This window comes from Saccostrea cucullata, unplaced genomic scaffold (genome assembly GCF_032062105.1).
Source record: "Saccostrea cucullata isolate Sc308-1 unplaced genomic scaffold, CSIRO_AGI_Scuc_v1 ctg1023, whole genome shotgun sequence".
In the NCBI taxonomy this organism is placed as follows: Eukaryota; Metazoa; Mollusca; class Bivalvia; order Ostreida; family Ostreidae; genus Saccostrea; species Saccostrea cuccullata.
This window is the reverse complement of record NW_026938180.1, coordinates 42,204-68,816: the sequence shown is the minus strand read 5'-3', so window position 1 is coordinate 68,816 and position 26,613 is coordinate 42,204. Positions and strand designations below refer to the sequence as shown.

The 26,613-nt window shown below is 32.6% G+C and overlaps 1 protein-coding gene across 1 annotated transcript; it reads left to right on the top strand.

Annotated features, from left to right (window-relative positions):
* The first annotated feature begins 18,448 nt into the window (after positions 1 to 18,448).
* LOC134249573 (N-acyl-phosphatidylethanolamine-hydrolyzing phospholipase D-like) lies at positions 18,449 to 23,217 on the top strand. Its single transcript, XM_062731903.1, has 5 exons — positions 18,449 to 18,604; positions 19,402 to 19,890; positions 20,195 to 20,343; positions 20,517 to 20,631; positions 23,089 to 23,217. Exons 1-5 carry the CDS (start codon positions 18,455 to 18,457, stop codon positions 23,215 to 23,217), a joined length of 1,032 nt encoding a protein of 343 aa, XP_062587887.1. The 5' UTR covers positions 18,449 to 18,454.
* The last annotated feature ends 3,396 nt before the right edge of the window (positions 23,218 to 26,613 follow it).

Sequence of the window (26,613 nt, the reverse complement as noted above, 5' to 3'; positions counted from 1 at the left end):
TATTAAATCAACAGAACAAATACAGGTCAAAAACACGGACCATATAGAAAATCCATATCTTTTATTAATTTCATAAGAGTAAACATTCTGTCTACCGTCCGCGGAGCATGTTATTAAGAATCGGATCCGTTGGGTAATTAAATGGACACAATATGCAGATGATAATAGAATAAACAAATACAATGTAAAAAAAAAATGAGGATTTGTCAATGGGTTTGTGACTGATAATTTGTAATTAACGCCTGTGCTTTGTACATTATGATACTTTTTTTTATTTTGAATTAAAGAAATATATTAAGTTAATACATGAGTGGAAATTAACCAACATTTTCATTCTTATGGTACAAAGTGCATTGATATTACGAAATACATAATTGTTTGAATGTACGTTGTTTTGCCTTCCTTTCGACAATATCTTACTCATATAGAGACGTCACCGAATACCAGTGAATGGTTTCAAATTAGGACCTAAACACTCGGCTCTCACGGTTATCGAGCAGTGAAGGCTCTTGATCGTGCCAACGCCTACCGTGACACAGGGACTTGGTTTTCATGGTCTCATCGGAAATACCCGTTACTTTCAATCCAGAATACCGACCGCTTGGCAAATTAACAGTTGCTAAATATTTTTTTGAAAAATTTGAATTCGCAAGTAAAAATTAAGAAAAAATATCTAATATCATTTATAATTTAATTCCATACTAATAATCATTTGTATCTCAATCAGGAAAGAAAATATTTTTTATAATATTATGGAGATATATAAAGGAACATTTGTTTAAATGTAATTTTACAGCTTTAATTCATGCAATATCTTCTTTTTAATAATAAGCAATTAGCTTTGAGCAGTATTAAAATTCACAAATATATTCGAATTAAAATGCACATAATGAAAAAAAAAAAAATAAAACAGCATTTTTTCGATTTTTTTTTTTTTTTTTTTTTTGGAAAAGAATATAATTTTAGAGGAATTAGAATTATTTCCAAGGATGTCAGAATATTTATTTCCCTTAGTCGAATATTCGATTGTATTATTCGAACGATAGTCGACTATTCGGAACCTTTTTTTCTCATCGATAGCATATTTATAACATTAAAACCTTTTTCATAAGTTTATGTAAAAAGTAACATCAAACGCCTATATTTCACACCAATATTCAGAGGAATCTACAGCATGTAATGTAGGGTTAAATGTGGAGATGAAATAGATTTACACCAGTGATTCTCCAAAGTGTATATGATTTTTCGTAAATCAAATTCATAAATTGGTCTGTACAGTCAGTTTTCATTCTAGTAAGCTTAGAAAATTGCCAACACGGTGTTTTAAAGCTTATTAAAAAATTTGAAAAGGGGGAGGTAAACACATACACTATCCGCACATTAGGTTATATTGCATTTGAACATTCTAATACAGGTAATAAATTTATAATTGGTATAAATCTAATAACAAAAGAAAAACAGTAATTGAGAAATAATTATTGCGGTATGAAATTACGGTTATTTTCATATGTACTGCAATGTTTTATTTTTTAACTGTGAATGTGTTTGAGCTCTTATTCATCTGAGGACGTACACTTTAATGGATTGAGGAATGAAAGTCTTTTTTTCACCTCCTTTTCTTGCATTTATTTAATATTCGAATGTCGTTTCATTATTCGATTGTCGGTTCATTCGACTGATAGTGGAATAGTCGACTATTCGTTGACACCCCTAATTATTTCTGCTTTAAGAGGCAAACATTCTTGAGGAAAGAAAAAGGTTTCACTATTCATGTTTCATGTACATATATATTAATAGAAAAAAAATGTCATCTTAAAAATTCTAACTTAACTCAAACCTTTTTGGAGGGAAACTGTTGATTACATTAGTGAAAATCTATATTGTAAAATTTTTATATTTTTACTTTATCAAACAAATTGAAATGGCTTTTGAGGCTTGCATATCTAGGATATGACTAATTTCAACTCGTTTGATGATTCTTCATGTATCTTACGATTATCAATTAAAAGAGACTCTTTGACTGAATCCCTGTTCAACAACGTTGAATGATTCTTTATACCAAATCGGTATTCTAAACATTAACAATTCGATGAAACTTTGAAGAATATTTTGCAGGATTTAAATAAAAAACTGGTTCATAATAAAATATTTACAAAGGTAAGAATTTTCACTAAAAGTTATGTCGAAAAATGTACGAAGAGTGGGTTTATGCCAAAACTGGAAGTGATATTGATAAAGATTACCATAAAAATAAGCATATAATTAAATCCCGTACACGTATAGGATTAATAAGTAAAATATACATTTGTTGAATTTATAAAAATGCTTTGAAAGTAGACGCTACTGAAGCTCAGCCATTTTTTAAAAATAAAGATGATATATGAAGACATTTTGATCCCGAAAATAAGCTTTTCCATTACAAACTACCTCAATAAGGTTCATCTTTTGTTCTACACAGATTTTTTGATTTATCTATAAGTTCACTGTAGACATAATGTTTAAAACGGATGATTATGATCGATAACTTAAACAATCTTATCTAAAGACATCCACCTTAACGTCTGCATGCTATGCATACAAACATTTTGAGGTAACGAAGAAGTTAGATTAACTAATTCCCTATATTGGTTGAGTCTCATGAAATTACTTCCCTGTTTCAGTTTCTATGCGACATCTTAGAAGAAACCCCCAAGCTAAACGTCTCTGTTATCTCTAATCAAATAAATTATGATATAATTTATACATGAGTCATCATATGTGCACATAAAAATGCACAAAATAATTTTTCAGATAAAAATTCAAGTTTTTGATTTTTTTTGAAAAGAAAATAATTTAAGAGCATTTTTTTCCTGAATTAAGAGGCGAAAATTCTTAAGGAAAGAAATCAGGGTTTCGCTGTTCATGCTACATGTATATATATATAAAAGAAAATAATGTCATCTTAAAAACTTTAACTTTACTCAAACCTTTGACAAGAAACTTTAGATTACATTAGTGAAATCAATATTGTATTATTTTCATATTTACTTTATCAAACAAATTGAAATGACTTTTGGGGCTTGCATATTTAGGATATGACCATTTCAGCTCGTTTGATGATACAAATATGAAAGAAAAACTTTCACGGATTCCATGTTCAAGATCGTTGAATTATTTTTTTTTACCAAACCGATAAACCATACATCGACATTTCGTAGAAACTATAAAAATGGTTTGCAGGATATCAATGAAAATTTGGTTCATAATAAATCATTTACAAACAAAAGAATATTCACAAAAAGTTATGTCAAGAAATTTATAAAGAGTGCTTTTATGCCAAAACTGGAAGTACTATAATTGATGAATTTTACTCCACAATTAAGTACACACGTATATAATTAGTCCACGTACCGTACCGCACATATTGGATTAATATGTAAACCTATTTTTGATAATAAATTCGTAAAAATAATTTGAAATTGAACAAAAGAAAAGCTCCACCAATTTTTTTTATTAAAATAAAAATGATATATGAAGACATTTTGATCCCGAAAATACGTGTTTCCCTTATAAGCTGTCCCAATAAGTTTTTATCTTGTTTTACATAGATTAATTGAGAGCATATCTATAAGGTAACCATATAAAGATAATGCTTAAAACGTGTGGAGATGATCGAAAACTTAATTAAACATCCTTATCTAAAGAGACCCACCATAACGTCTGCATGTTATGAATACAAACTTTGTGTGAAGTTAAAAAGAAGTAAAACAAACTAATTCCCTAAGTGTTTTATTTGTTTGGTGTTTAGAGTACTCAGTGACATATCATTTGTCTAAGGTATAAATCATGATCAAAGAAAATTATTCAAGACAATATCAAGCTGCACTAAAATCCAAAGACACTCAAGTAGATACTGAAGACAGATGTCTCATGAAATTACTTCCTTGTTGCCGTTTCAATGGGACATTTTAGAATTTCCATACCATCGGCTGATTTAAACACGTGTTCATTAAAAATATTAATCTTGGATAGTTGAGGTGTGTACTTTTTATCATAGTATGTCAATGAATCATGATCAGAGCTTTTCCAAATCCATTTACAACATCAGACCGCCTAATAAATCTAAGAGGTATTTATAAAAGACATTTCACATTCAATTGTGGGTGGAGAGATATTTGACAAATTAAAACCTCCTCATCAAAAGAGATTACACCTTTGCACCGGGGGCCATCTACCACAAATATGTACTGAAAGGGAAAAGAAACCCAGGATAGCATAATATTCGAACTTTTTTTGACTGCATGACCGAAAATTACGAAAATTGATAAGATCAGAATTTTAGTTACATGTACCATGCACTAATAAAGTTTTCAGAATTACCCAATCATAAGACCTATGACGTCACGTGCGGAAAAAACCAAAAAGCCCGAGACACGTGCAATTAAATTAATGTCATTGTCAATTTTTGTCAACAATTCTTTTTAGTAATATTTGCTGCACCTGAGGTATACAAATTGTTTTTCAAAATTTTCAGGTGATATGAATTTCCTACAATTTTGGTACAGTTTACTGAAGAACCATGGGGTCTGTTTTTCGAAATTTCTAAAGAGAGACAAGGGAAACAACTGGTTACTAAGCAGTTTCTTGTAAATTTTCCCAATAGAACGTGTTACCCGTTGTCAAAGAGGGCCTAGAACGGTTTCCAACCAACCGTGACGATGACGTTGACGCGAAACAAAGTTTCTTTTTCCTTTCAGTATATCATTACCAGAAGTGAATAATTACAGGATTAGCAGTGATTTTAAAAGAGGTCGTTTAATTGTTATCGGCCGCAGCAGCGGCCAATTTATTTGTGATTGTGTTAGAAAGTGTACATGGGGGAAATGAAACGGTTTTTTTAGTGCAATTAAATAATTCTTTTAAAATGAAAACATCCATAAAATCATAAGTAAAATATTAAAAACCTGTTTTGAATTAAGTTTTTTTTTGTTGTTTTTATCGTTTATTATTTTGGTAATCGATAACTTATGGTTATATAAAAGAGTTTACAATAGGTATCCCCAGCATTGGAGTGTGTACGATTTGAAAGCAAATGGTCATGATTTCATGGTCATGATGGTCATGTCATAATGACATGGAAAAAGTGCATAGTGAATTAGATTTAACAAGTTGTTCAAACAGTAAAAAATGTTTTGAAAATGCTAAAGCTGCGAATGACACAAAGATGTTTTTTCTTATTTTGCATTACGCCTTGCAGCATAGCCTTCTCTGCAGAGACCATGAGTATTATCACATGACAAAGATCCAGGGTATCATGATCAGTAGTGGTTCATCTTGACAGACCTACATCTTCATTTTGATGATTATAAATTCTTATCATTGACTTTAATACATCTTTAAATCCATTTGATGATTGACTGATTGATTAATTGTATATTGTTTAACGTCCCTCTCCAGAATTTTTCACTCATTTGGCGACGTCACCGTATGCCGGTGAAGGGCTTCAAATTTTTACCTTTACTCGGCACTCAGGGCCATTGAGCAGTGACGGATCTTTATCGTGACACGCTGACACGGGGCCTCATTTTTAAGGTCTCATCCGAAGGACCCGCAACTTTCACTTCAAAGTGCCGAGCACATAGCGAAGGAACAGTTGCTACCCATTTTTTATCGACTTAGGTCAGTCTCGGCCGAGATTTGAACTCACGACCTCCCGATCACAGAGCGAGCGCTCTACCGACTGAGCTACCGTAAACGGTCTCCATTTGATGAGCAAATGAACTGAAAATTCTTTTTATTTAATTTCAGAATTCTAACATTATTTATTTATTTTGTTTTGAAGACAGTCTGAAATAAAAATGATCAGCTTTGAATGGCTTTCTTTGCACATGGGTGCTTTTCAAAGTATGAAAGTACTTGTCGAAATGCTAAATTTTGTTTGCGGCCGCTTTGATACTTTGCATCAATTCTACTTGTTAATTAATTGTAATCTGCAAAATTTAAATGAAATGAATTGGAACAATCTCCTGATGATGATAAATCAACACTTCAGGATTTTCAATACATGTATTATTTTTTTTGCGTTGCATTATTAGCACAATTTTAATATTGAGTCTACCACGAGTAAAAACTCGTACATTAACATCAAATTGATTTGATTGATTGATTGTATACTGTTTAACGTCCTATTCGAGAATTCTTCACTCATACAGAGACGTTACAGTATGCAGGCGAAGGGCTTCACATTTAGACCTATACTCGAAACTCAGGGCATTGATCACCTACCATGACACGGGACCTACCTTTTTAAGGTCATATCCGAAAAACCCCCATGACTTTAAATTTTAGTGCCGAGCACTTTGCAAAAGAACAGTCACTACCTTTTGCTATGTCCTAGGTTTGACGCGGCGCCACGAACGAGAATCAAACCCGGGCCTCTCGATCACGAAGTGAACTCTCTACCTTTAAAATACCGTGACCGGTCAAGTTTAATTTCGCCCGAATAAAAACATACCGTAAAACAAGCTAATACACCACTTTCATGGTTCGTTTCCATTTGTGAACTGTACCGTTACGGTTCATTTTGCGAACGGTACTATTGGTTTTTGTAAATGGTATGTATCGTTTCGTGCACGGTTTGTTTTGTTTTTGTGTTACTTTTTAAATTTACGTATGATTTTCTATATATTTCAAGGTGTGACCGGTCGGCAGGGAAAACTCACTTCCCCCATGGCACCTGATCTCACCTCTGATGTTTGGAGATCCGTGTTTGCTTTGTTCCTATGTTGTATTGTTTTATTGACTTTTAATCTTACTATTCGTTATCTCAATATGTTTCATTGAGTAGGAGTTCTTAGTCTTCTAGATATACTCAAGTCAGTTGTCCAATTTTAAGTTTGGTGGTGTGTTTTCGGATGCCGTTACAAACAAAAAAGAGGACTAAACATTAGAAGCAGCTATGTACAATGTCTCTGATGCCTCATATATAAACATTAATTTACAGACTACTAAAGACAATTTTTAGAGGTGAGTGCAGCTCAGAGATTTAAGCCCTAAGAGGAATAAGATCATGAGATTGAAACTAACCAATATACGAGTAACTAACACAGAAAGTAAAAAAAATGGGGCTTTGGTGTCTATAATGAGCATGTATTGTAAACAACAGTTCTGTTACATTGATGCATAAGTCACCGATTCAACCCAGTCAATGATCAGTTTTGACATTAGAATGAAAATCAAAACATGATCATTTCTGGATAGATAGGTGTGAAAAATTTAATCCAAAGTATTAGCTAGCCTACAGTCTGTTTCTAACGTATGCTGCATGATAAATGAAAACTACATGTAAATCTGTTGCTGGACTCATAGTGTAAACTGAGAGTGCCAATTAGGAAAGATTTTACAAACATTTTTTTTTTCTGTGGAGGTGACTTAATATCATGTTAAAGGTTTAGAAAATTGGATCATTCTTTGCTTTAGCTTTTTAAAGTTTATATTACACTTTTAACACCAAGCTAACATATTTAGAATTCAAAGTTGTTTTAATCTGTAAACCTTTACTGAGTGTTATTTATCCATATTTGTAATTTCATTTAAGTATCAACCAATATTTTCCATGTGTCATTTCGATTCCTTTATGCAAATACAACAGATAATTGAGAAAATATAATATCTGTTCACTTGGAACTCATTTAGAAACAATTTTGAAGAAAATAGTTAAATGAATAAAGATTTTACCATGATAACTGTACATGTACTTGTGTACTTTTTCGGGAAATGTAAAAGGTATTTCATTCTCCAAGTCTTAGTGGAAAAATTTAAAGAATTATCCACTTTTCTAAACATGTGACATAAGTCTCCTCCAAAGAAAAAAATGGTTGAATTATCTGTTCTTAACAATGAATAAAAAAAGAAAATCAACTTCAAAATTCAAATGTCTAAAATAATTAAAACTACATTGAAATAGTCCTCAATATTATTTCTGCATGGTATAAGAAAATACTGAATGAGGTATTAGACATTTTGTAAACCTTTATTAAATGAGATTCTGAGGAAATAATTTGCTGAAGCACAGTATTTGAACAGAGATGTGAGGAAAATGACTCAGGAATATGCAGCTGAATACCACATTGACTCAGTGAAAAAACACTGTATAAGATAATAGATATTTGAAAGATTTAGAGAAAATGATATTGGGAAGGATTGATCGATTGATTAATTGTATATTATTTATCGTCCCTCTCGACAAGTTTTCACTCATATGAAAACGCCACCACTTTCCGGTGGAGAGCTATAATTGTTGTCTTACAACCGGCACTCAGGGCCATTGAGGAGTGAGGGATCTCTTTCGTCCAAACACCTCATGCGGCACGGGGTCTTGGTTAATACGGTCTCATCCAAAGGACTGGTCTCCACGTCCCACAGTGGGATTCAAATCAGCGGCACAAGAACTGAATCCTTAGTTCGCGACTCTATAGCACATCGCTCTAGCCAAGCGAGTGACAACAAAACATATGCATTATGCCACAATTCCCAATGATTGCTTTTTTAATTTTTGAAGAAAAACGCGCTGACGATATCCGGTTCAGAGAGAGGACAATGCATTTTCAAATTTTTGAAGTTCAAGAAAAGTTATAGTTTCAAAACTACTCGTTTTCTTTCAATTGCAAAACGATTTTGTTTCTTATGTTTGCTTTATTCGATGATGGACAAATAATTTATTTTTACTTTTATTTTTAACAAAAATGTAAATGTGAAAAATCTTAACAAGGCTTTCAGTAAGCGTAAGACTGAAAGCGTTAACCATTACTTTATGAATTCTGCTCGGCTTGTTATGTGTTAGATTTTAAGCAAGAGGCCCATCGGTCTTATAGAAATCACCTGAACATCATGAAACAATTTTCCAAACATTGAATTTGTTTCATGTTTTAAACCAGAGGTCACAATTCTTGAAAGGGACACCTTTGCTCATCATAACTATTCACAAAGCATGCTTACTTTGATTACTTAATACCCATAGGCAGAGTAGAAGAAAAAAACATGCATTTCAACTAATCAGTATTATTCAGCAATAAGTTGCACCAACCCCTTGGTCCACACATTTCAGAATTTGGAGAAGAGTACCCTTGATCATCCCAATTCAAAGCAATAATTCTTCAGAATATAATAAGAGCCGTCTCCCTCTATAGTATATCTTAACAATTCTGGAAGGACCCTATCTCATCAAAGCTATATAGGTACAGCCACGTAGCATCGTTTTTGAAAGTGGGGGGGGGGGGGGGGGCCAACCAGTGAAAATTTTTTTTTTACTTAAAATTCCGATTTCTTGCGGGGGGGGGGGGGAGGGGGGGTAGTGGCCAACTTTTTCAAAGCCAACTTACTATCAATTCCAATTTTTTCCCTACAATCCTTGATATCACTATACTACGGTTATAAAGTGGGGGGCCAACCATCCTATCAATGTACATTTACTATAGTAAAGGTTATGTTGGGGAAAAAAGTGGGGGGGGGCAGGCCCCCCCTGGCCCCCCGGTTGCTACGTCCCTGGGTACATGTATTTTATCCGCTTAATACCCAAGAGAAGAGGAGACAATTTTCAAAAATATAATGCATTTTCACAATATAAAATGTACAGCCTCACCTTAACACCTGTAAGAGAACCCGTAGGCTGACCTTGGGTCATGAAATGTAACATTTTCATAGAGGTACCCATCCTCATCATAACTATGTATAGCTTGTTTAATATCCATGAGCAGATAAGAAGAATTTTTACAGAATTAATGCATTTTTACATTATAATTGATAGAGGCACGTCCAAACACCAGAACCCCTGACATTCAAAAGTTTGGTAAATATTCTCTTCCTCATGATAACTATGTATGTTGTTAGTTTGTTTAATACCTAGAGGCAGAGGAGAATTTTAAAGAATTAATGCAGTTCACTATATATAATAAGTATATATATATGTCCCTGCCCTCGAACGAGAATCCCTTATCCTGGGCTACGAATTATACAAAATTAAGTAGGTAGAGGACTCAATGCTTATAATTACAATCATGCTTACAGTTGGACTGCTTGAAGTCGGGGAGTAAAGATTCTTTAAAGATTACATGGTCTTGGTCCCATCCCTCAAGCTTCAGGGGGGCATGGACCATGGAATTCACAATTGTTGTTCCCCACCACCCATACAGATGCTTTATATAAAAACTGGTTAAAATTGGTTAAGTAGTTGCTGGGAAGAAGCTGAAAATGTTCAAATGTTTACACACAACACATCACGAGGGAAAAAAAGATAGCAATAGGTCATCTGAGTTTACTTAATTAAGTGCCTTAATAAACGATTTTGTTGAAGGTAGATTAGGTTCAGACTTCATCTGTGAAACAGGAAATATATTATACCTATGCATTAGCGAAATTTAAAATTAATGTTAATTAATTATGGAGACTTGAGCCACTTATATTAAAAAATAATTCTTTATGGCTCTATTAAATCCATTTTTCACCGTCAACTTAAAACACAAAATGTCATTCAACACTGAAATAAAAGTGTTGAAAATTACTGAAAGCATTTTCTAAATGTTTTTGGCAAATTAAGATAATTAATAAATTGTTCCAAATTAAAGCAGAGAATTGTCCTCGCATTGTACGCCCTCTTTCCAATTTTTTTTTTTATCTTTGAAATGCGCATGCTGTGTTGTAAAACCATGAAACATTTAATGGCAAGTTTGGAAACACAAAACAAATGTTATTGACATTTGTTACAATCAAAGCATTTGATGATAGACATTGAAAAGGGTGGGAATATTTTTACGTGACGCTCGAGAAAACATTGGATTGAAATTCTCTCTTGAAACAGAGTTTCAAATTCTGAAAGAAAATTAAGACAAAAAAGTATTAATGAGTCAAGAATTGTGCATACCCTATAATATCAGGAATGCAAATTTGATGTTTTGCTCCCAAGCATAAAAAACCATTGTCATTTTTCTGTGATTTTCTGATTTTTATATCGGAAAATAAAGATACTAAGAACATTCTACCAATTTGAATAGATTTATCAACTAGAGCCGAGCTCGTTGCAAAGCAACGAGTAGGTCTTCCGTCGGAGCTGCGGACAGGGAGAAATGACCTTGGGTTAAGGTCATGCCACGTTCTAATGTTAAAGCAATCTTTTAAGGGTAGCTGTCATCTTATTTATGTTTTACTATTATAAAAGATAGTAAAGGAATGTTTGCGACCTTGACCTTGTTAAAATGACCTTACGTCACACCATGACACACGCTGGTGATAAGCAAAGCCATTTGTGTGCTACCGTATTGACGAATTCTTAAGCTATACTTTTTTTCGATAGGCCTTGTCACAGCTAATACGTCTATACATGTGTAAATCTAGGTATGAAAGCGTTATCCTTTCTTTATCAAAAGTCATGGTAAATTTTAAGCAATGTTTAAAGCCGGTTAAACTCCAAGCTCCAAGATCAAGGTCGCGGGGTTAAAAATCACAGTATATTTGAAAATCACATGTCACAAATAATGCACATGTGAAATATGAAAGCCCTATTTCAACTCATTGAATAGTTATTATCAAGTTTAAAGTTTTCTTGACAGATGGGCACTGTCAGAATGGTTGACAAATAAGGTTTAATGTGCCCTAATAAAAATAAATACACGTTATTTGAACATGATAAATTGAGAAATACGAAGAATAAAAAACTAGAAAATATTAGAAAAAAATTGCACTGAAGTTATATTCAATATCCGTGTTTTTCAACTGCTTGAATCTAAAAATATTATTTACCGTGTGTCTCTAACACATTCCTAAGATTTTTCTACAGTTAAAAATTCCTTACAACCGTTTTTAATAGTCCTTCTGAGCCTGAACTTTACATAATATGGATGGCACTGTAGCTCTCTGCTGATCCATCTCAATTTTTTTAGAACAGCTAGCGAGCTACAGATCTGCAGCATGACAATTGTCATAAAGTTAATTTTACAAATTCATTTGAAATGTAACAGAATTGAATTTTATGAAAAGAATTATTTCTAATGCTTATTTTAACATATGCTAAAATTATTTACCTATCAAGTTAAGTTAAGACAGTAAAAAGGAATTTGATACTCAGTATTTATCTAAGGAATTAGTGTCATTCCTCAGCCTCAAAGAGCGTTCGACTTGTATGATAATTGCGTATGTGTGATGACCGGACATGAACATTAGATGTACTGGACATTCTGTCATCAAGAAAATATAGTTTTACCCTGGACTATTCCGAGTTACCAAAACGTTTGTATGTATGTCCATGTGTGAGCGTTTCAACCTGTCTTTGTTTTATGTGACTTGACTTGATTTGTTTTTCAAAATACAAACTTTAACGTTTTATTGCTTGACTTTCGTTTTATAAATCACTTGTGTTACTGTCACCAATTATATTCTATTAACATTGTTTAATTGTCGGAAATGCAATGCAAAATTCAGGAAATCAAATGCAGCGAAAACTGGTAACCCCCCCCCCCCCAAAAAAAAAAAAAAAAAAAAACTAGTACATGTAGTACATGTATACACTTCGACCTTTTCTTAAATTTATTTGACAACCTGCGAATTAAAAACAAAATCGCGTATGATTTTTGGTTAATATTATAGTAGGTTATGGATTAATCATCATGGATTTCAACACCAGCCCTGACCTGCCATTCTCGACTCTGAAGGAAAGCATTGTATCATTTCAGGGGGTTACTTATCGCAATGAGAGGAAATTTAATAATTGAATCTCTTTTAGTCCAATAAACACGAAAGAAAGGCTTGGAATATTTGTATGAAATTACAGGAAGAAATTTTGCATTTGTTAGAAGAAATTCTAATTATTCTTTTTTTTTCTCGTATTCTTAAAGCTCATGTTGGGTGCTCTTCTGTGTAAAACAGCATGTAGTTTTAGTGAATATCAAGTACATGCACATAAAATCGTGTCATTGTGATATTCTAGCCTTTTATTTGAGGAAATAAAAGAAATTTATGAGCATATCATTCGGAAAAATACAATGATTAGTTATGTAGCAAATTATGCAAAACTCAAAGATACTTAATTATATTTTCGATTTTCATGAGAATTGAAAACGTCACTTCCACTTACAATTTACTGTGTGCATTTGTCCTATTTATTTGTAGTTGCTAATTTAAACAACATCGCAATTTTTTCTGAAATAAATTAAGCAACAATTAGAATAACTAGATATAGGCCCGTATACATATAACGATTGCGATTACTTCAAAGTTGAGAGGGAGACGACGGCGCCTAAAAAAATGTGTACCTTTCCAGTAATATAGAATCATGCGTTCAAATTAAAAACAATTAAGTTGCAGTAGTGATATTCCCGATTCTTTAAATAACGAAACTATAATGGACTTCACAAGGTTAGAATTCAACATTAATTTATGTACATGTTCAATTACAATCAGTATCAAAATTGGCAGAGTTATCGATAGGTCATCCTGCGTCACCTTTCAGTGTAACCGATGGACTCGTCCAGAGAAATCATCTGTACCTGAGCAAAATCACAGCGCCTTTTATTCATTCGTCAAAGAATAGAATCAGACATTTTATCTTTTAATACTCGTACATGTTCAAGAAAACCTTTATATTTGTGTCTAGAAATATTCTTACGATTTATGCAAATAACAAATTCTTGATTTTAAACTAAGTAAATCGTTGACTAGCATCGTTTTAGATAACTCTGGGACTCGCGTAAAAATCAAAGAGCGGTAATGTTGACCTCCGGAATGTATATAGGTCAATGCATGCGCGATCGATAAACAGGTTGCACAACTGTAAACAAAGTCAAGGTCCGAGGAAAATTTACGATGCATGAATAAAATGACAGTGAATGATTTTAATTGCGCTTGATTTTTTTTTATAAATAATGCAACATTGAGTCTCAATCGAATGAGAGATGATAAGTTTTTTCCTATCCCCCGTTTTGTAATTCAAACTAAATACAAGGAGAAAGTTGTCTCTGAATAATCTGTATGACATCCAGCTAGAGAATACGTTAAAAACTTTATTTCAACAAAGTTTAACATTCAGTTTAGTTAAGTATATTATTCTTATCCAGTTTATTTCGGTTATACGTGTTATACGCGTACGCATAAAGAATTCTTCACTTGCCGTATAAAATTAATCAGTTACCTGTACATAAAGTTTGCAGCTCATTCAATAACACAAGATTCGAACAAAATAACGTTTTCATGAGATCAATAAGATGTTAAAGAACCCATTTCAAATCAATAACCATATCGAAATATTTATCGTTTTTGAGTTATAATGCAAAAATTTTCATGTCCCCTTGACCCCTAATTTGAGGGGCCAGCCCCTTTTTAATGATGTCAAATTATAGATCTTAAAATTATGCACAATATTTGTGAAATATGTTTTAACAAATTATTTTTAGTTTAAAAGATACACAAGGAAATATTTGTAAAATTTGGCGCTTTTAGGCATTCTCATTTTTGACCCCTATCTAGCACCGTTTGGAGCGCAGAAATCGAAAAAGAAAAACCGATAGGCACAATTTCAATTCATCTAGTATTTAAATGCAGTAGACATTCTGCTCCAGCTTTTGTCGTTTCTGAGCCTTTGTCTGGAAACGAACAGTACCAAATTTTCACTTAAAGGGAAATAACTCGAAAGCGGAAGGGAATTTTTGAAATGTATGAAAACATTTTAATTGAGTTTTGTAACGTCCAAAAACTCTGAAAATTTGAGCGAAATCCGTTCAGAAATGAGCGAGTTACGAGGTCTCAAAGTTGGCGTCTAGGAAAAAAAAAGAATAATAGGGAATAATCTTAACCATCAGAATCAGTAGAAGGTCTTCCGCCTGAGCGGAGGACCTTAATTAGAGGATCTGTCTGTGCTTCAGATCTGTACATTGTATTTCTATAGTCAAGAGTGCAACACATATCTTAAGGATTCCAATTGTATGAAGAAAACACTTAATTTCATGCTTAGACGTATTCATAAATTTATAATGTGTTTTGTGTTATATATGTTACAAAGAATCTGTGAAAGTATCTTAAATTTTATTAAGTGTTAAGTTTCGGATAAGAGATGGGTACTCCAATTAGTGTAACAGACGGACGGACGGACGGACACCCCGAACACTAAACCTCCCGTTTTCAAGCGTGGTATATAAAAAAAAATACATATTAGATGTCAGGAGTGCAACACAATAAATTAAAAAAAATATATTGGGTCACTTCAAAATAAATTTAAAAAGTTATTGGGTCAAAATCTAGCATTCATAAGAGAAAAATCCTTCTGGATATATTTTTACAGAATTGACTTAGGCGGACTAAAAAGTGAATTTTGGGGAATTTTCGTGCTTTATATATTTTTTTCCCATTGTAAAATTTTTAAACAAGAATTGAAAAAATAATGTAAAATAACATTTAAAATGCCAGTTTTTTGCCACATATGCAAGACAAAATACTCAAACAAGGTCTAGATTTAATAATTTTTACTCCTGTTTCCGTTTCTTTTCAAAAGATTACGAAATAAATAATTATGAATTTTTAAAGTCCAATTTTCTATTTGATTACCACTTCAAAATCTCAAATGTGCATGTGCATTATGATGATATTTATTTAATGAAAAATAAGTAGGTAAATTTTCAAAATAAAAAATCTGTTTGGTGGTCTTTTTTACTCTAAATTCACCCTCTATATTAATACTATTTTAAAGAGATGTTCTAACTCTATATAGATAGTCAAGCTTTAAAATTTTATGATATATTTTACATTCAACAGCATACTAGTATCTTAAAATCGAAAACAGTCTTACTAATAACTTCATCACCTATTTATATAACTTTTTAAAAATGAAATAAGAATATATTATATAAGAAACTTTCAGTTTTGTCCTACAACTATCATGTAACAATCCAATCTTTTTCAACTTCCAGTCTAAGTTTTTGTATTGATTTGTTGTCAAGGGAACTCTTTGTTGGTCAATGCCCATAGGCTAACAAACCATGTGCTCTCTCTCTCTCTCTCTCTCTCTCTCTCTCTCTTGATATACAAATATTTGTATTACTTATCTTACCTTTTTTGGAAGTATATGAGAGGGTAATAATGTTTTACAGAACAATTCAAGGAATTGAGAGGCGGAGCCCCATTCGAATGTTTTAATGGCCAATCAGTCAACAGTGACATCACCTCTTTTAATAGTTTTTTGGTGTAACAATTTGCATATATACAGGTGCAAATCCTACAAGATATTTCCCTGACAGATTCAATGTTGATGCTTTTCACGATCCCGATCCATACTGTCCACGAAAAACTTATGTAAAAAGGCTGAAATCGTCAAAAGGTAACTTTTTAAAAAGAGTTTTCTTAGCTTTATCTCATCTGGTATATTATACATGTTTGGTATCTTTGGTTGTCTTAAGGTTCATTGATACTCTGATAAGAGGGATAACTCTTAACTATTATTCCTTTATGAATTTGCCAATTTTGGCCCGCAAGCTATGTTATAATTGTTTGTATTTTACCTATAAATTACATTTCGTTTGGAAAATAATCAAGGCTCAAGCAACATTTTATATGAGTGAGCAGAGGGTTTATGATCCTTAATAAAAATAAATATTCAATTTGTTATATTCTTGTTTTAGGTTTGCAATTTGAATCGAATAACGAAGATTTCAAATATATATTTAGGTGTTTTCTTCTGTTGCTCAATTCATCGATATATAGTCTGCGGAAAGTAAAAACTCCAAATATCCTAAAATATTATTTCTGACAGATATTTTGAATACGCATAATTTTTCCTTATACAAGCCTAAGCATTGCATACCTCAAGGTATGTAGGTGTCTTTGCCTGATTTGCTAAATGATAGCTGTATAATGTTTTTATGGTCACCCGAACAAGGAGTAAATGTGATTGGAAAACAAATAACAAAAATAACTGAAAATAATAATGACCCCGAGCTTTTCCCTTCAGTTCTGCCTCTTTTTGGATATGGTCACATCAGTGATAGAATCACAGTCGCTTCCCAAAAATGACGGTTACATGTATTATGCAAACTCAAAATTTTAGAACGTACAAATTAATTGGCCAACTTTTAAAGGTCACCTCCAAAAAAATCAAACTTCAGAAGTTATGAATTAGCTATACGTATGTCTTACTATACTATAAATTATCCGACAGAAGAAAACTTATTTATTTGTTTATTTTATCCTACATGATAATCAGTCGAATACTCGTTTTAAATCATGTACAGATTTAAGCAATGACATGTAAAAAGAATTACCACAGTTTGTTTTATTTAAAGGGTGTATTACGATACGATATGTTACCTTTTATGCATCCATCAAGTATCTCTTTCTTGAAATTAAACTATTTTTACTACTTTTATTGTATACTAATGTAACTGCCTGGCAATATAAGGATAAAAAAATACATATATAAATTGAAACATACAAATATCAGCACAATTAAACCTTAAGTCAGCTAACACTAAAAATTTAAAACAATTTTTTTTAAATTACCAAGCTTTGTTTATGAATAATTTGTCCTTTACCGCTTGATTGCTCAAATTGATTTATATCAAATTCTGCTTAATAATTAATTAAGTATACTATAAAACCCACTTTTTTTCTTCGTAAGTTAGTTTCATACCAAATGGTTTACCTTTTTTTATCCCAGTCATCATCCTCACCGATGAAATACACAGTTGTCTTATCAATACTTAATATGGAAACCCCGTCAAGATTGGACACTTTCACATGCCACTGGGTGTTACATACACTATTTTGATGTTAGTTTCCTACAATCAATAAAAGAAAAGGCCCATAATAAATTCTCAAGATAAATGAAGTCATTTGGGTAGGTGTGCCAGTTATAGGACATGAATTCGATTGGATGCCACTTTGAATGCATATTCATACCTAAATAAATTATTCATTCAACTTTAACATGTTATCAAAAAGGCTCCAATGTTTGCATTCCCTTTAGTTTACCTGGAAAAAGTTTATCCATTCTGTTGACTAACATCTTTATTTAAGAAAAGCTGTCATGTGATGTTTGTTAATGTAGATTGTGAAGTATCATAAAATTGTCCATGCTATCAAAAGTTTCTTATTAAAAATCATTTGTCCACTCCTACCCCAACATTTAGTTAAGTGATATCTTTATTTAATCTTTATCTGACGACGTCTAAAAATATGTATATCTGCAGTTTTTAAATATGAGTGGCAAAACCCCCCGTTATTCATACTTTAAGCCTCTCATTTCAAAGCTGTAAATTATTCGCTTTATGTTTATCTGTATCGGTATTGTTAAGAAAAAGTAATTTAATTTGCTAAGGTTATGCAAATATTGTGTCATGAGTGCATAATAAGAGTCTTTCATGAAATAAAGAAAATGCATTCATTTTTCATCTGTTAAGCACTATGAATTATATTTGTGTTTCTTAATTTTTTTCAGAAAACAATGAATAGTATAGATGAAGAACTTATCCGTCCAATATACAAAAATGGCAGATATCAAAATCCTTTTGACACATGGGAAGATACACCTGGGTTAAGAAATCTCTTCAAACTGATGAGATGTGAAGATTTCAGCAAAATTCCAAATCAGAGGGTCTATACTAATTCAATGCTGATATTTTAAAATGTCAAAAAAAAAAAAAAAAAAAAAAAAATCATAATGTAATAATTTTTAGGTTGGGGGTTTGGTTGGGTTTAGAAAATCCTATGACATAAAGATGTACATATTCAGATTATATTGCATTATTTAAAACAACGGCTAATAGGTACATGTATATATTAATTAAGAAACATCACTGGTATTTGCTTAAATGGGAAAAATATCATGCAAAAAATTAAATTCATTCATTTTACATCTTTGAGCATATCATTTTAATTTCAAGAAATTTTTGTTGAATTGGAACTCTTGAGTGTTCACTTAGGATCTCTTTAAAGGTCTACTATGAAATCACTTATTTTTGTGGGGTTTTAATTTCGTGGTTTTGAAGGTCTGAAGAGTCCCTTGAATTTATGTACACCATGAATTGCTACTTTGTACATATAAACAATGTATATGACTACTGAACAATTCTAAGTCACATCTCCATAAATCAATACATTTTTACCCTAAATTATATAATTTTACCCCCTAAAATACGTGATTTTACAGTAATCTATCAATATTTCAGCAAACTGTAATCAAACTCTTTATTACACATTTAGTAAGTACAGATGGTATATATACACATTCCCGATATCTTTGCAATGATTAAAAGCACTTGTGTTTTTTGTTTTGCTTAATCCATCCGATGAAAGTGTGATTAAAAAGACATGTTTTTGATATTACACCAGAAGATGCACCTATTTTAAAACCAGCCATAAAAATGTATTCATTTCAAACTTTCACGACAGGAATTGGATAAAACCCTACCAGTGGAGATCCCTGATTTTGAGAAATTACGGAACCCACCACCATCTGAGATGCAAATAATGTGGATAGGACATGCCAGTGTGTTGGTACAGATGGATGGGGTCAATATTCTCACCGATCCAATATTCCGTGATAGGTGTTCCCCAGTCCAGTTTATGGGACCAAAAAGGTATCGTCCTCCACCTTGTAAAATAGAGGATCTGCCACATATAGATGCTGTTATTATCAGTCATAACCACTACGATCACCTAGACTATGGTAGTGTTCAGAGTCTTAATTCAAAATTCAAAGATAAGGTCACTTGGTTTGTAGCGGTGGGAACGAAGGAATGGATGTTAAATGCAGGCTGTCAAAATGTGATCGAATTGTCGTGGTGGGATGAAGCGGAGTTACCTGGAAGACCAGACTTTAAGTTTGTCAGCGTTCCCTGTCAACATCGATGCGAACGCATATTACTTGATACTATGAAGGTAAATGGTATGATAAGGATACTATTGTTTTAAAGCCAAAACAGATAAGTAAGTGTAAAACGGTTAACGTTAAACTGTGGTAAATAAATGTTTGTTTTCGAAGGTATACCTATCACATACAAATCAAAATAAAATTAAAAAAAACGTTTTGAAACATTTCTGAATGGAATTATCTTTGAGTATAGAACTAGATGTACTTGCTCATACAGTAGCCCACAACAAACCTTACTATACATGTCTACTTTCCAGTAAAGAATTACTCGATATAAAATGATGATTTGTAATAGTACAGTTGATCTTTTAGGCTCTTTGGTGTAGTTGGATAGTAAGGGGACCAAGGAAGAGTTTCTATTTTGCCGGAGACACAGGATACTGTATTGGCTTTAAACAAATTGGAAGAAAGTACGGACCTGTAGACTTTGCTGCAATTCCAATTGGAGCCTATTATCCAAGGTGAAATTACAAAAAGGAACTTATGAAGTTATGATCCATGAATTCAGAAAATATTGTAATATGTAGCTAAATTTTAATATCAGCTGAAAAGTAGGCATCTGACAAGTTTGACTGCTCTCCCTTTCTATCTCTTCATTTTTATGATGGCTGACAAAATATCATTTTTGATATAGGTGGTTTATGAGACCTATGCATGTAAACCCGGAGGAGGCTGTAAAAATATTTGAAGATGTCAGAGCAAATAATGCCTTAGGTATTCACTGGGGAACGTTCAAAATGACACGAGAGGTCCGTTACACTTTCATTTTGTATTTCATTTCGTTTAATTTTAATGTTAGTAGCCATCATTAAAGCTATGATTATTACTGTGTCCAATCTGTCAAAGGGAAAAAGAAATATATTGAAATAACAAGTAGTATTCAAGCTCAAAATCCATTCAAACAATACAGATCAGGAGTAGAGCAAACATAGACCTGTATATAATGAGGGTCAAAAACCATATTACCTGAAGCCACATCGCTCACCTGGGTACTTTGGTCATACTGTTCTTTACCAGATTTTCCCCTTGTAACGCCTGTTGTGGCCCCGCCCTACCCCGCGGGGTCATGATTTGAACAATCTAGAATATAAACTACCACCAGGATGCTTCCACTTTAGTTTCAGCTTAATTACTGGCCTAGGCGGTGGTTACAGCATAAACATAATATGTACCAGGCTTTCATAAACCTCTTTCTGTCCTGGGAACAGGGTCATGAAAACTTAGAGACAAAAGTTTGGGACTACTAATCAATGCATCCATTCTACATGCTCTACAGTAAAACTCATCATCTTTTGTGTTTCTGGTGTTCAGTTGTTTTGTTACCATAAACTTTCAACTACATACAGTTTCAGCTACGTTTCTGCAACTATTCCCGACCAAGCGCGTTTCTGTGTTTTTGACAGTTTCTTTTTATTTTGCTAATATGTGATCATATTAACACCTGTTCTGTACAGTATTAAATACCTTTGGGCAAATATGTAACCTAGAGTTCAAATTTCGGTTTATGAGATTTGTATCGCCTATTTTACATCCTTCACACAAACCACAACCACCAGCCGACATTGCTGCCACTTTCAATCAATGTACACACCGTTTTTTTTCCTTCGTGTACTGAAGAGTTCGAGAAGATAAATTTGGAAAAAAAATTAAGAATTCTTGAGTCGTTTTGCTATGCAAATCCAAGAAATTCCTTAAAAGATATTTTGTAAAATATCACATTAAGATTAGATAAATAAATGTAAACAAAAGTTCACCTGATGTATCAAACGAAACTGCACCTCCCATGAACAAATAAATAGTTAATCTGGTTCTCTGTCGTTGTTATGCTCCGTTAGCTGTAGAACTGTTGCTCTCCGCAAAAGAAATACTGACAGACCACAGAGCTACAATGCCTCCCAAATTAAAAATTGTCTATCCATTGCACACAATAATCTGTGCTTGTTTCTTGATTCATTTCTCAAAATTTCTACCTCTACTTGCAATCGATTTCAATCAATGTTTTAGAAATCTATAAACTAATTTCATATATAGTTGACATCTGCACGAAGCCTATTGAACATAATTATTTTGGCAACAAAAATGGCAGTTTAATCGGGCGAAATTTTTAATAGTTTCAATTTCATGTCCAAGGAGGCTCTTTAAATCCTTTCAACGAATAATTTGTATTTTGGAAATAGTATACACTTATCCACTGGCTGTGAGTTGGATAGCTCTTTTATCAAACCCGCGACAGGAACTATTCCCCGAGGGCTTGCCCAAGATCTTTTTGGGAGTAAGATAATGCTGCAAGAATAATCTGAAATCCTGATGACGTCACAATGCTACTGAAATCATTATGACATCATCAGTCAATAGATTTATTGCTGGAAATCAAAATTGGAGGCAAAAATTGCATGAAAATTCTCCGAGGGTGGATAGCAAAAACTATACCCCGGGGTATAGCTTTGCTATGTCTGAACTATAAAAGATAGCTATTTTACCTTCTTAACTTTATATAGGAAACATTTTAACAGAAGTATAATAATAAATAATATGTTATGAGCACACGGTTAGTAATATTTTGAAACGGCAGTTTGAAAAATATGGAGATATTAGTTGAGAAAAAGCGCATTTTATTGTGCGCAATAAATATGCAATTTTTTGAATAAGTTGTACTGTAGCTCTCTGGTCGTCCATAACAATCTTCTGCAGATTAGTAAGCCACAGATCTAGATCTGCAGCTAATGTTCCGTATATACATGCACTCCGCTTCACTTGGCCTTGGCAAGGCATAGAGGTAGATTTTCTTTTTTTAAAGTCTTTGGAATATTCTAAATAAATAAGATCTGGCAAAAAAAAAACTTCATACAAAAAGTAATACTTATTAATTCTACATAGAAAATAGACATATCTAAAATTATTGTTTTATTTGACATTTTTAAGGGCTTATAAATGTGTTAATTTTCTTTGAAATCCAAGCCCACCACATATAGATGTAGATCTATCTCGAATAGGAGGGCGCATTTGTATGAACTTTTTTTTATCTCACAACATATTTATGTGCAACGGTACATTCTCTTCAAACTTTTGTAGTAACTTTACTACATGTATCATCTCATTTAATTTCGATTAAGTAATACATTGTTAATTTTGCATGATTTTTTAAAAGACACTTTTAAATTTCATAATGAATCTATTAAAAAAATAACATATGTTTATATCTACAGTTTTATTTGGAACCCCGGACTAGGCTTGAAGAAGAGTTGGACAAGAAGAGTATTAGCAGAGAAAAATTCTTCACCCTCCGTCACGGTCTGGTGCACATAGTTGGACGTGATAAACCTGAACATGATTGATCATGTCTCAATTACAGTGTGTAGATAACCATGATCTACAACACAGGAGTTCGCGTACCTATCAATTTTACCGAAATTTTCAGTAAATAAAAAAACAAAAGGTAATACCTATAATAATTATAGGTATTATGTATTTTTTATTTACTGAAAATTTCGGTAGAATTGATAGCTACGCGAACTCCTGTGATCTACAATGACACAACAACTCCAGAGTCCAGAGCAACCACTTTCATCTTGACAATTTACATCCAATGAATATGTTCTCCATTATTTCTTATAAAATAAACCCCCCATTAAACCGATAACAAGTCCATAGAATCTCGATTATCTGTATAATCTCTAAAGGAGATATAGATGGATTGGTATTTAAATTTTAAATTCAAGCCACCGATCGAAAGTTTCTGAAGAAGCAGACTCTTTTGTCAATATTCACGTAGCAAAGATGCTTATACGTGAATTAATGGTTGCAACCATTGCAAATATATAACATAATTAGGTAAATCTTTTCTGAAAATATTGAAGCGGTAAATTTCAAGAAAACATTTAATTGTTTTAATACAGTGTATATTGATAATTCAATTTTGAATGAAGTCACGTAAAACAGTATTTACCTGTGTTTCATTTTTCTTTTTAAAACAGATATTTTAAGTGTTATATTACATTATTTTTTACTCAGGCCAAAGCAATTGCTGACATTTTCTTTCAATGCTTCAATCACAAAGTGTACTTGCAATGGATATTTTGTTTAGCAGGAGGATAAAACGTACGCGCAATTAGGATCTCGGGACTAGCAAATAGTTCATCATTTTGTGCAGTACTGTTATACAACATTACATGAACTCTTCAGGCATTTAAGGCACAAACGTGAATTCATCGTATCAATATGGTGACCTCAAGTCACCCTACATGTATATTTTGATTTAAACTTGAAAACATGACAACAATTTGATGGTAGAATTAAGACTCCGACTCGGACGCCCTCCCTTTTACCTTTCACGAAAGTTTCACCGATTAACTTTATCAAACAATACATGTACAAATTATTATCAGCAGCATTAAAACCAGTGTAATTGTTACTGTGTTAAAATTTGTACACATAGGAAATTAAGGGTGTTCATTCGCTCAGTATTACCACCAGTCATCTACAATACAAAACTATGCTTACTGGCAAAAAGTATTGAAATAAGCTTCTGAACATTAAATCATGTGAAGAATTTTTTTTCACTCCTATATTAAATAATCAAAGAGTACCAATGTTTCTTTTATCAGAACACACAGAAAGGATTTTTGTTATATGAGAATAAAAGGTTCCCTCTGTTCATATAGTAAAAGGAAATTGGGTATCAGATTATTGTTTCTACTATGCATTTCTTTTTTGATGAGTATAATCAATAGATCCATGCCCTAACACCAGTACATCAGTACCTGGGACCATAAAAATCACAATTTAGAAAAAAAAAACCATGCTCATCATAACTCTGCATGTACTGTAAATCACTTTTTATTCGCGAGAACTTTATTTTCGCGTAATTACGCGAGACGGTGTACTCGCGTAAATTTAATTCTCGCGTTTAATAGTATTCCTTAAGATTATATAGAGCAGTAACCACAATTCGTGAAAATTTTGTCTCGCTAATCAAGAGACAATGAATATCTCGCGAAAATAAGGTGTCGCGAAAATTTATTGATCTACAGTATGTTCAAAGAATTAAATACATGTAACTATACAATCAATAGTACCCATGCCAAAGGGGCTATGGAATTATGATTATTGAAAAGGCATCTATGTTTATCATAACTATATACAGACATGTGGTTAATGGGTTATATACCCAGGAGCAGAGAAGAAGATTTACGAAGACTTAATGCATTTTCATTGTAGAGTCAATAGAACCCGACCCTAAGACCGGAACCCCCGACGTAGGGTCATTAAAATTCGAAATTTTGACAGAGCCATATTTTCACATAGTACGTACAGTTGTATGTACTTAAATAGTTTAATATTTAATACACAGGAGCAGAGAATAAGATATTCTAAAAATTAATGTCTTTTCACTAAATAATCAAAAGACCCTCATCCTAAAACCAGAACACCTTCAATTGGACCATGAAATTCACAATTCTTTAAGAGACAACTTTAACATTATTACTGTGTATTTTTAGTTTGTGAACTTCCAAAAAGGAGAATTTCGAAGAATTAATGCACTTTTACTATATAATCAATACAGTCCACCTCCGCCTTCACCAGAATTACTGACACTGGGGCGAAGTGTATTGCCTATCATAACAATGCATTTCTCCTAATAAAATAATACCCCTGAGTTGAGACAAAGATTTTCAAAGAAATAATGCATTTTTACTTAGTATAGCCTAACCCTAATATTAGAACTCCTGACCAAAGGGCCATGAAAATCACAATTTTGGAAGAGACATCCTTTTTGTAATAAATATGTACTTAGATATTTAATATATAACACCCAGAAGCAGAGATGATTTTTCAAAATTTAATGCATTTTCATTATTATTTATTTATTTTTTTATTATAATCAATAGAGCCAAATCTAACACCCAGGGGCCGAAAAATCCACAATTTTTAAAGAGGCATTCTTTCTCATCATAGCTATGTGTGTACTTAGTTTAGTTAATACGCAGGAGAGAGGAGATTTTTGAAAAAAATAATGCATCTTTTCTATGAAATCTATATATAAGTAACCCCATCCTAGCGCTAGAACCCCTTACCCTAGGGCATTGGATTTCACGATTTTGGTAGAGGAATCATTCATGCCAACAGTTTGACTGCTTGATTTCAAGGAGTAAAGAGGGTTTTTAAAGAGGGTTTTAAAAGATTGCACTAATTTTAGTGGTGTTTGCCCCATCCTTCAAGCCCCAGAGGGACAGGGACCATGAGATACACAATTTTGTTCCACCTTCACGATGGGTCTCTATTATTTTAAATTTAACTGTGGTGCAAGAATCGCGCGTTTTAATATTCCCCGCCATTGCGCAACAAAATTTGCGAAGGAAACAAGAAATAAATTGGAAAACACACAGCAATTATGAGTCAATATTCAATTCAAATAGAAATACCGATAAACACACACTCGTACTGAATGAATTATAGATATTTGCTTATAAAATCAGGAAAAAAGTATCAGCAGTAACAGGTTTTAATTATTTAATCCTTAATTTAAAAAAGAAAGGTTACAAAAGGTAAATATACAAATACAGTGTTCACAAAAGGGCAGAGGAATTAAATTTTGGTGGATCAGATAAAACGCAAACGATGTTTTCTGTAAGTGCAATGTTAGAGATCTCGTTAACTGCAGAGCATTTTTTAAAAGCACAAATTAATTGATACTTTAAATTTTCTTTGTAATTATCATGAAGTGTGAAAAA